An 11,765-nucleotide genomic window follows, 5' to 3' on the forward strand; every position below is an offset into this window, starting at 1 on the left:
ATAAACTGGCCCCCATTATAAAGGGCAAGGAGAGATGGAAAGGAGGAGGCAGGCTGTTTCAGATTGGTAGGTGGCAGGTTTAATAAGTAAATGAACTTATGTATGAGGCTTGTCTTGTGTGGCTGCAAGGTGAGTAGATCTCACCTGCCTGCCAGAATCTTAAAAGTTTATATATAAGCCTTAACAGGGTTCAGACACATATACTGTCCAGATGTTCTCAATGCCACATTGCTTTCTCAAGGCTATGTCCTTGAAAAAGGCTCCCACTGTGGCATGGTGGGTGGCATGCACATTCCAAGGATAAGGGAGGGGATGAGGGGCCTTCAGTTGCCTGGGTCCAGCTTGCGAGTCAATGTGCAGTCATATCCTCTCAATGACCTTCTTCAAAACTCCCTGCCCAACTGGGGGCTGTATCCTCATACCCAGCCTCCAAGTCAGAATGAGTCAAACTGTAAATTGTTAAGAGTGCATAGCCCCAGTCTTCATTCCTACTTCAAACTCATCCTCCAGTCCCAAATGGAGGCTAGGATTCATTCCCCTTCAGACCTGTGGGAGGTTCCACAGGAGTGGAGATGGGAAAGAACGTACTCCACTGCTAGCCTAACCCTCTAGTGAGTGTCAGGTCATAGCATCTCACAGATAAAGAGTTAAGAAGGATCAGCCATGTCTCCCTCACCCTATCCCCAGGCTCAGTCTTAGCAGAGGCTGGTCCAGCTGGAGCTGGGGCCTCTGACAGTCACTTCCTATGAAAAGCTGCCCCCCTGGGGTGGGATTGGGGCCTAGGTCCATTAAGAGGTCAAGGTTAAGCTGTCCCTTTGCCCATCTGGGCACTGCTATCCTATGGTTTCCTATAGACACAGGGTCCTGGGGTCTTGGGTTATTCTCCATCAAGACTGCAAGCTCAAAAGCCCTATATCTGGTCCTGCTCCATCTACTCTGCCCTGACAAACTAGTCCTTCAGCTCACAGGGTTCTGAAATACCGCCTGGAGGCCTCAGGTTCCAGCTCTCTGTATTGCATTGGGGCATGAGCTCTGTATGTCCAGCTCTGTGCCTCTGTGTCCCACCCCTGTGTCTCACACAGGTTCTGGTCTCTCACTCTGAAGGACTTCTGTCTTTTTCCTTGACTACCTTTCCCTCTTGTGTTCAGTGTCTCAGAGTAAAGAGCAAGGATTTTGGAGTCAAACCCTAGGTCAGATCCTTTACTCCACCACTCACTGCTGTGTGGCTGTGGACACATTTTACCTCTCTGAGCTCATTTCCTGAGCTGATTCTCATCTTTCAGCACAAAGGTCAAGTGCCACAAAAATTTAGCATCAGCAACAAAACAAGGAAAGGGGTCACACCCACCTTAAAAACTGGCAGCCAGGGAAAAACTGCAAATTTGGGGATGCAGTAGAGTACCCCAGAGAGCACAGCAAGGTGTTCTCATTATCATTGGGGTGCAATGGTCCCAGGCCCTCTCAGTGCACAGAGATAAGGAATATATGTTTGTGCATACACACAAGCACACATTATCTATCTATCATCTATCTATCTATCTATCATCTATATCATCTATCATCTATCTATATTGAAATGTATGAGTTCACACTGATATCTCCAATTACAATCTAAAATCAGAGTTCATTCTAGTTTTCTACTTTCTATATTTCTACTCCTGTTTCCAAGATTAAGACACCTGGTCCCAATTATACTTAATACATTTTCTTATCTGGTCTCCTCTGTATGTAATTAATCTTCCATGGCTGCTGCTGGCTATGCAGACATTGTCTTCACCCTGCTTGAGCTCTGACACCCTGCTGGGCCATTACCCTCTTCATGTATCTCAGGCTCCAGTTTCCCACATTGGTTGCTGTCCTCTGTGAATGCCCCTCTCACCTAACTTGGGGCTGACATGAAATTTCAGGATGCCCTCTGCACAGATACCCTCCTTGCTGTACTCAAGTTCTGATTTCCTATACCATTAAGGATGCCCTCTTCATCTTGTCCATGCTATGATACCTACTACTGTCATGGCCTTGAACTCCCATGTCCAGACCCCCCCTTTACTCTGCCTGGGTTCCAAATTGGCAACTCTCTTATGCCAACACCTTTCTCACCCTCTTGGGATCCACGCCCTGTTCTGTGTCACAGTTTCTCTTGCCCTTGTATACCTATGTTGCATTGCCCAGCCTAATGGCTTTCAGACTAAATTGTTCAGGAAGGGAAGGGAATAAAATGAGGGAAAGGATGAGAGGAAACTAAAATTTCCATTTAAAAACAGAGAAAAGCCATCTGCAGAAAAAAATTCCCAGTCATTAAAATCTGCTTCAACATTTTTATCTCAAACCTCAACGAAACATGACCATAAAGAAAACCAGAAAAATGTCCATGAGAAAATGGCTCAACATGTTTGAACACAGGTTCAGGTCTTCTTCTCTTGGTGTAAATTCATAGGAATAACAGAAAAAGAATATATTTATTTAAAAAATCTCTAATAGAGGCGCCTGGGTGGCTCAGTAGGTTGAGCATCCAACTTCAGCTCGGATCATGATCTCATAGTTTGTGGGTTCAAGCCCTGCATTGGGCTTGCTGCTGTCAGCGCAGAGCCCACTTCAGATCCTCTGTCCCCCTCTGTCTCTGCCTCTCCCCCATTTGTTCTCTCTCTTTCAAAAATAAAATAACCATTTAAAAAATTAAAATAAAAAAATAAAAAATCTCTAATAGTACCTAAACATTTAGGAAGGGAACTAAAATGGACAGAAATTATGTGGCCTCCTTAAAGGACAGAAGGCAGATGTGAAAACACCGAAAGAACATATATCAAAGCTCTAAAAAAAGGTCTCCTATCAAGGAAGAGAATGGCCATGCAGTCCCTCCAAGCTTGGAAGCAGCTGATTCAGGAGGCAGCAGGGGCTGGTGGCTACTGTGGGGACTAGCTGGGATATAACCATAGAAGGGGCAGTCAGCTCTAGCTGAGCCATGTGGTTGGCAAGAGAAGGACTATCTCCAGGGAGGAGCTATGATTGGTAGGGCCTGTTACCATGTGACTCCCTTGCACAGCAAGACTCCTGCCCAGGAGACCACCAACCATGAGATCCCACCCCATGCTTCCCTTGCAACCCATGGACATAGCAATCATCAAGAGGCAAAGAGGAAATCACAAGACAAAGATGAGTACCCAAACAAGAATCACCAAGCTTTGGAGGAAACCAACCGCAGAAAAAAAGCATGCCTAGACTCAATAATGAGAAACACAATGGCCAAGGGAAAGACTAAGAAGGCAACTTAAAGAGGTGGAATTAATATTCTCAGTGGATGGGAGGAGACATTTTAGCCATAAAAGAACAAACCATTATTTAAAAGAGCTATTTATGGATCTTAGAAAGGAACAGTGTTAAAATTCCAACTTGATAGATGGGATGAATAGCAGAATGGACATCACCAAAGTTAATGAGTAGAAAGTTTGACAAGAGAACTCTTGAAATACAGCAGAAAAGGGAAAGATTCAGAGAAATGAAAAGGTTAAAGAAAAGCAAATTTAAAAATGGAGCACCGATCCAGAAGTTCTACTCATGGTTGAATTAGTGTTCTTGAGTAAGGAAGCACAGAGATGAAGAGCAGGAACCTTCAAGGCATTAACGAGTTTCTCAGAACTCATCAAGGAGATTCAATTGCCCTAAAAAAGGTGGCATTCATCTGTTTTCCAAACAGGTTGCAGCACAGTCTCATAGCTGATGAAGATAATATACGTAAACATTTGAAGAGGAAGAAAAAAATCCAGAAACTACCCACTCAGGAATAAGTTTCAGACTGACCTCAGCCTTCTCAGCAGCAACACTGGGTGTGAGGAGATTAAGTGGAGTGACACCCTTAATGTTCTAAAAGAAAAGAAATGTAAGCATTGAATGATATACCACCTACAACATCATTCAAGTCTAAGGGCAAAAAATGAAAGACATTTTTATTAATTCAAAGTTTACATTGAAAGTCTCTCAAAGTATTTCTGGGAAATGAATTCCACAATAAAGGAAAATGAATCCAGGAGAATGACATAAGAAGCAGTAATGAGTACAGATGCCATTAAAATTTGTTGTTACAAGAAAGATTTTTCTATTAAAAATATGTGTACTATCTCAGATGATACTAACATGAGAGGATGCTGGAGGCAGTGAGTGAAGTAAGGAAAATTGGGCAGAAGTCCTTGCCAGATTTGGGGTAGAAGTGACAGATACTGATTGGGTCAAAATTTTCCATGACATAAAATTTAAAGTGTAAGTGTTAAAATGAACCTAAGTATAAATAAGTACTAGAAGAAAAGGAATAAATTGTATAACTTTTATAGAAATTTGAAATTATGTTCAGAGAAAACACATCTAAAATATGAGGAGATAAACAAATTAGGGGTTTGTTTTTACATTACAGAAATCTGAGCATGGACAATCCAAGCCTGGTGTAGCAGTTCATGTAACTAAGCTACTAGTTTCTCATCTGCTCCTCCTCATTATCTTAGAGATGTTAACCTTATTCTCATGTCCTCAAAGTGATTACCAGAGTGCTGGCTATCAAGCCTACTTTTTAGGGAAGAAGAGGGTTCAGGCAGAATGACAAAAAGGATTCATTTGCATTTTAAGGAGCTTTCCCAAAAGACTTACCCAGCAACATCTCATTGGCCAGTGAGTATCACATGGCCACTCCAGTCAAAAGACATCCTGAAAAACGTCATTTTACTTAAATGAGCATGTTGCCAAGTCCAATGAAATCAGTTCTTTTGGTAAGAAAGAAGGGTGTGGATATGGGTAAGCAACTCACAATCTCTGTCACAATTGCTAAAATAGTAGAAGGGAAGAAACTCACCAACCTCCAAACTCACTGAAAACTCAATCTGACAAAAAACAGGGAAAGAAAAACAGATCATAAGAAAAAATGATAGATTTAAGGCACAAAATAAGATGGTAGTAAGTCCATATATATTAGGAATCAATAAATGTGAATTAGTAATATCCATCTATTAAAAAATGTTCTCCTTCTGAGTTAAACAGATCTTGCTTTTGGTAGACATGGAGATGAATTATACAGACTCCCCTTCAAGGAAGAACCTGCTGCCTTGGCTCCTGGGAGTGCTGATAGCAGCTGTCAGCCCTTTCAGGGACTGCTTCAGCTGCAAAGAGCCTGCCTTGCCCAAAGTCAAGCCCTTCAGATACCACCCTCAATGACTGATCTAAGTGAATGTGTAAAGACCTGGACATTTGGACTTAATGTGGGTCAATCTTGCTAGGCCATTTCAGCAACAGAACTTCCTGTGGTGCTTGCTAAGGCTGCCAGCTGAATTGCTGCATCTTCTCCCTCTACCCAATCCTGTTTCCTTCCCTTTCTTCCCATAGGTATTGATCCCAAGGGTACTCCCTAATACATAGCCTGAATGCTAAACTCCATCTCCTTTCCTGGAGAACACAAAGTACAACAGTTGATGCCAGAGGTTGCCTGAGAAAGAAGATAATAAGGTGGGGTTTTGAAGTGGGATCACTGACTTCATCAGTGCCTGGTTGGCAACGAGGACCCCAAATACTAGTGGTATGTGCAGCACAGATAGCCCCTGACACAGGGTGGTGGTTTAAATGGTAACCTTCTCAAGCGTGAATGGGATCATATATATATCCACTAGCTGGTGTGACATAGCAAGCATTTGGAAAGTAGGGGGGAATTAACTATAAAGAATTGGATGGCTATTTTAGGCTCTATGAAGCTCTAGAAAAAGATAACAGATGGCTGAGAACAAGTAACAGGTAATTAAAAAGTAAGTGTAAAAGCCAGAGTGCCTTCTTGATGGCATATGAAGAAACTCTTGTCTACAATGGTAGGGCTTAAAAAAGCTGAGGGCCAGGCCCAGGGCTTAATCATCAAAGTGGCCAACATCCTAAGAAGGTTAAATTCTCCATCAAGGTAGGATGTTCTGCCAAAATCAGGGCAGGAAAAAGATGGAACTCTGACACATGGGATAGGATAATTTGGGTTGATGGCCCCCCAAATCTTTAATTCCCAAGTTCCCCTGAACCCTTTGAATCTGAAGAAATGTGATACTCCTCCTTAACTTCACTGATAATAATGGTGACAGACAATGGGAAACTGAAGATGCAAACTACATGAGCAGGTAGCTTAGACTCTTGAGTACCCACCACTGTTGTGCCATCAGCCCTCTTAGCTCATACTCATGTGGGCTTATAGGGAATCCCTTGGGTCCAGCTGACATAAGAGGAAAATGCCTGACTTGCAGATTGTTAAGCTTAGTATGTGTATGCCATCCCCAAAGAGCAGGTGAGCCACAGCCTCATTCAAAGGTAGCCTTGAAAGACAGTGAGTGGTGAGGGGAAAGTCCTCTCAGTTGTCAGAGTTTCAGGCTGAACACCTACTTTATGCAGAAAGAGAAGTGGTCTGAGATAGAATATATATGGGCTTTTCAGTAGCGGTGAATGGCTTATTGGTCAGTTTCCTGGCAACACAAAGACTTGAACAATGGGGACAAGGAAGTCTGGTCTAGAGGCAGATAGATGGACATACGGGAGTATACACAGAATAAAAAATCTTTGTATTGTATGTTAACACCTGCCACCAGGGTACATCTACCACTGGAATAGGCACTAAACAGTGAAGTAGACAAAAACACTGGACTGGTTGATGTCAGCCAACTTCTGTCACTCATTCTATTGCTGGAACAATGGGTCCTGGATGGTCATGGAGGCAGAGATAGAGGCAATATATGGACCCAACAGCATAGGCTCCAAGTTAGCAAGGCTTATGTAGCTCTTGCTACTGCTATGTTCAAGTCATGGAGTTGTGGTGTGTTTGGTAAATCAGAACATTCACCTTCTGTTTCTGAGAAAAACTCACAGAACTAATAATAGTTAAGTCAACAATGGCAGGAAAGCTTATCATTGATGTTCCTGCTTTAGTAACACAGTAGGTTAAAATGTTTTCCCCAGAATACCTATTGATGAATAATATAATGAGTAACCATAGGCTGTAAGCACCTTACATTTTCATAAACTTTGTAAATTTGTCCAACTAAGCCTAATTTTTCTGCTTTTTTCCACATGTATTTTCGCTGTATCAGTTTTATCACATCCTAGCAGATTCCACTTCAGGTGGCATTGAATTTGTCTCTTCTCAGCTTCTTCAACCAGTATTCTCAACTGTAGTTGTTTTCATGCAGACTATTCATAAAGCTGAGTTCTTTAGGCCTCTTAAAGTTGGCATTCACCCCTTCCATGAACAACAGCTGAGCTGTATGGTAACATCTGCTAACTCATCAACAGCTAAGGAAAAACCACTTGAAATCATTTTCCTTGTTTTAATTTGACTGTTGATTTTGTCCCCAGTGTCTTCAACTCTCAGAGCAACTATTCCCATGAAAGGCTAATAGTGTTAAGTTTATTTTCTGTCATCACATTTTTTTCCAGCTGCTGCAATTAAATATAATTTAGTTAGCTCACCAGTAGTAAACACGTTTTCTTGCTTGGCTAACAAACGAGCAGTCTGAAAACTTACTTTGTGCCCCATTTTCATTTTTTATTTTTGTAAAGAAGTTCTGCTGTGGTGAGATATCCCATTTAAAATTGCTAAATTTTAAGATCTTTGCTTTCTTGTGAGTTAGGAATAATACAGACTGCTTAGTCTGGTAATGTAGGTATATAATGCTGTATCCCTTTAGCACAGCTATAATGTTGCATAATGAACACAATGCTTTGCTATTGCCAAATAATGTGACATTTAAAGTCTACTTTTCTCCTCTGTTCTTGTTTGACATAATACATTATGTATTGGTGATAAAATATAAATCACAGCAAGCAGTATATGTGGCACTTGAAATACTATTCAGTTATAACTGCACCACTGCCATTTGTTATGTGTTGAGCAGCAGTGGGAGATGATGGGAGGGTCATATACTGTCCCTGTCACAAATACTCAAATCTGTCATTGCGGTGCAAATGTGGCAATAGACAGCCTATAAACAAATAAACCTGGCTGTGTTCCAATACAATTTTATTTATGGATGCTTAAATTTGAATTTCATGCAATTCTCATGTGTCATGAGGTTTTTTTTGTGGTTTTGTTTTGTTTTGTTTTAGTTTTTTCAACCACTGAAAAATATAAAAACCATTCTTTGCAGGATGTACAAAAACAGGCAGTGGGGTGGATTTAACCTATGTGCTGTAGTTGCTAACCCAAGCCCTAAATCAAGGCCCATTACATGGTGCTTGGTTCCTAATAGGTAGAATGTATGTGTCCCAGAATCAATGTGTGGCAGTGGTGGTGCATCCATGAGCACCCTTCCAGTTATACATGTGGGGATTCAAGTTTCTAGGGAGGAGGGTAGTCATCAAGGGTCACAATGAGGGTCCCACTAAACTTAAAGCTATGGCTGGGACCTGGTCACTTTGGACTCCTTCGCCAAGAGACAAGCAGGTATTGAAAGGAGTCACCATACTGGCAGGGATAATTAACCCTGGTCATCAGAAGGTGAGGGGGCTGCTGCCACACTATGGGGGCAGGTAAGACTATGAATGCTGCTTGGGTGATTCACTGGCAGATCTGTTGGTGCTTTGCTGCCCAGTGTAACGGTAGATGAATACAATTATGACCGGAGAAGTATGGTAACTAGAGAATCAGATACCTCACGGATGAAGGTCTAGACTCATGGATAAAGGTCTGGATAACTGCTCCCCCTGAAATTGCCTAGACCAGCAGAAGTGCTAGTCAAAGGGTGGAAGGGGGAAGGGAGAAGGGGGTAAGGAGTGTGAGTCTTCTCTACATGCCACCCCCCTGCATAGCCCCACACTGCCCCCACCCCATGCCCACTCTACATATTGCAAGTGCACTCCTCAGTGACCCCTGGGGCTGTGACCCTGAGAGGGGACCAGGTCTTCACAATGACCATGTGGGTCTTCAGAGGCAAGGAGCAGGCAAAAGTGGGGCACTTCTTGTGTAGTGGTTGCCCCTTACCCATCTTCTGGCTGTGACTTTGAGGCTCTCAGGGGAAAAGGAAGACAGGAGAGTGTTTGAGCCCACTTGAGCCTGAGATGAAGGCCCTGGCTAGTCCTGGGGGCTTCATGAATGCTCTCCCAGAGGCCTGATAACTAGACGACCTACAGTTAGGCCAGACATAGGAGGTTTAGCAACAAGGGAGTTTATTCTGTTCCACTAATTCTGCTATCTTCTTCAGAGATGATCACTGCTAATTTTTATCTACCTTCTTAATCCCCACCCCTTTAAAAATAATGCTTTTGTGACAACATGTGTATAAATATATACTTATATTGAGTTCATCTTGATTTGATGATTGTTAATCTTGCTAAATCTTGAACACTGTTCTATATCAGTACATAGAACACTGATTCTAATTGTTATCTGGGGCGTCGTTGTTGAGATAAACTGAAATCCATATAATAAATACTACCCAGGCTTTAATGAGTATCATTATACACTTTTGTGTCAGTGGGTCAGTATTTGGGGTGTCCTTCTTTGTAGCTAGAACTCTGGCCACTCTGGTAGGAAAGAAAGGACAGTTCTTCTAGGTTTTTCTTAGAAAGGGGCTCAATTGCTGGAAGCCATCCTGGTGCCTGAGTCATAGGTGCCTTTATGACATCATATCTCTCACCCCTCCTCCACTTTTCCTGCCAGTGTGTGGCTGGAGGAGTATGGACCTGAGAGTGATGGGACCACCTTGCCCCTAACCATGGGTAATTTAGTAAAGTGCAGATCTGAGGGGGATTTGACCATCCACCTCAAGTCATAGGCATTTAATGTTTTGTAAGAAAGAGTTAGGTCCACCTGAGCTTTCTGGGAGGACAGTAAAGTTCTCAGGATGAGACGACCCCCCCAACCCCAATACTTCCATGTCTGAGGTCCCAGGAAAGGCCAGGAATCTGTGTGGTTGACTTGTCACCTAGTGATGGGAAGATCACCCTTACTTTCTCCAGTGTTTTTCTCGGTAGTCTCTGATTACAGGACAGCAAAATTTCCAAGTTATAGTCAAAGATGATGAAGTCATATTGATAGAACAGAGGTTGAAGGAGCAAAGGGGAGAAGAGGAAGTGGCTGTTCCCCAAACTCCCACCCACATCACTACCATTACCCACTCCACTCCTCCATGTGTAGATGGTTATAGGCTTTACTATGTTGGGGAAAGTCTTGACTTGTGACATCTCTGACCCTTGGGGTTCAGTGGAGTATTCCAAAAGTCTGTGACCATGAACTTTGTTATCCAAAGAGAGATGCTTCAGTGAGTGAAGGGACACTTATTAACGTGGCTCCAGGACAATAGGCATAAACCCAGGGTGTGCTAGGCAAACAGAGGAATGGTCTTCATACACAGAGCTGGAATGAATACAGATTGACTCCTCCTTGGCTATCCTTTTCCCCCATTTTCTCCTTAGGCTGAGATGTGGGTCTGGCCAAGGTGTATAGATTGTGCCAAGGAGGTGGGCAAAGAGTATGAACTTAGACCGTGCATGGTTGAGAGCTACAAGGTGGGGACTGTGTTTGGCGTGGAGGTACAGGGAGATTGGGTCTAGAAGTGTGTGTGCACGTGTATCTTTATACTAATGTATGTGTTAACTGATGTTTAAGCTCAAGTATAGACGGTGGAAGAATCTTTTAATACTTTGGTGAGGCAGAGGGGAGACAGCACGTTGTGGATGTAACCTGAAGTCAGAGGTGAGAGGGCAGGGGGTACAAAGATGCCACTTCTCCAGCAAATGGGAGGGGTCTGAGGAAAGAGACATGAACCGTACGTAGGTGGTTGGGTCCAGGTGAAACTTATATCTCTTTCACTTCTGATTATGGTGCTCTTGCTTTAAACTGGCCAACCAGGTCCATGCAAAACTGGGTGACACTGCAAGTTCAGGAGGAGGCCATGAGACTCAGAGGGCAAGATGATGTGTCCATGTCCAGTAATCAGAGAGTGGCAGAGGCAGGACACTTGCTTAATCTCCTGAGTCCATCCATTGCCCACAAAAGCTCTGCTGAATGTCAGAGAAAGGGGCAATTGTTGATAGAGGATCAGGGCTCCTTCCTGGCACACCTGGGAGTTGAAATGTATGAGTTTCCTAAGTGTCCCATTTTCTTTTGCAAGGCCCTGGAATAAAGACCACTACAAAACAGGAAGCGGCCATGTTCATCCAGGCCTGGTGGCGGGGCACCCTGGTACGCCGGACACTGTTGCACGCATCCCTCAGAGCGTGGATAATTCAGCGCTGGTGGAAGCAGATGCTGGTGAAGCTGATGGAGAAGAAGAAGCGATTATCCCTACAGTTCTATGCTCAGCAAGAATGGGCAGTGGTCAAGCTGCAGTCCTGGGTCCGCATGTGGCGCTTACGCCTTCGTTACTGCCGTTTGCTCCACGCTGTCCGCATCATCCAGATCTATTGGCGCTGGCATATTTGTCAAACACGTGGCTTTATTCAGGGCCGTTACAACCTCAAAGAAAGCCAACTAAATCTTCAACTTGAAATCTCTTTAGGCTTACAGGCTTGTAAAGTGCAACAGTGCATACCCCTTCCAGTAAACGAATGATCAGGTCTGCTATATCTGTGTCCTCTGCTCTCTTTGCCAGATTTCAAAGAGGTCATTGAGTTAATGATAGCATCTCATAAATCAGTCCCGAGGAAGTGCCAGTTCTCCTAGCATGGAGAAGGATTCTGAGAGCCCAATGCTGGATGAACAGGACCTATGAACAGATTGATTAGCAATGTCTGCCATGGGTAGGAGATTTGGGGGCTTCAGGGCC

At 43.3% G+C, this 11,765-nt stretch overlaps 1 protein-coding gene across 2 annotated transcripts; it reads left to right on the forward strand.

Moving 5' to 3' along the window:
- The first annotated feature begins 8,390 nt into the window (after positions 1–8,390).
- On the forward strand, positions 8,391–11,563 carry LOC106987062 (IQ domain-containing protein F5). 2 transcript variants are annotated; one of them, XM_027038204.2, is made up of 2 exons: positions 8,391–8,529; positions 11,112–11,563. In XM_027038204.2, exons 1-2 carry the CDS (start codon positions 8,520–8,522, stop codon positions 11,549–11,551), a joined length of 450 nt encoding a protein of 149 aa, XP_026894005.1. In that variant the 5' UTR covers positions 8,391–8,519; the 3' UTR covers positions 11,552–11,563. The 2 variants fall into 2 exon arrangements, with proteins under 2 accessions (XP_026894005.1, XP_014940790.1); XM_015085304.3 differs by lacking the exon at positions 8,391–8,529 and adding an exon at positions 9,579–9,717.
- The last annotated feature ends 202 nt before the right edge of the window (positions 11,564–11,765 follow it).

The sequence above is a fragment of the Acinonyx jubatus genome, chromosome A2, assembly GCF_027475565.1.
Source record: "Acinonyx jubatus isolate Ajub_Pintada_27869175 chromosome A2, VMU_Ajub_asm_v1.0, whole genome shotgun sequence".
NCBI classification, from domain to species: domain Eukaryota; kingdom Metazoa; phylum Chordata; class Mammalia; order Carnivora; family Felidae; genus Acinonyx; species Acinonyx jubatus.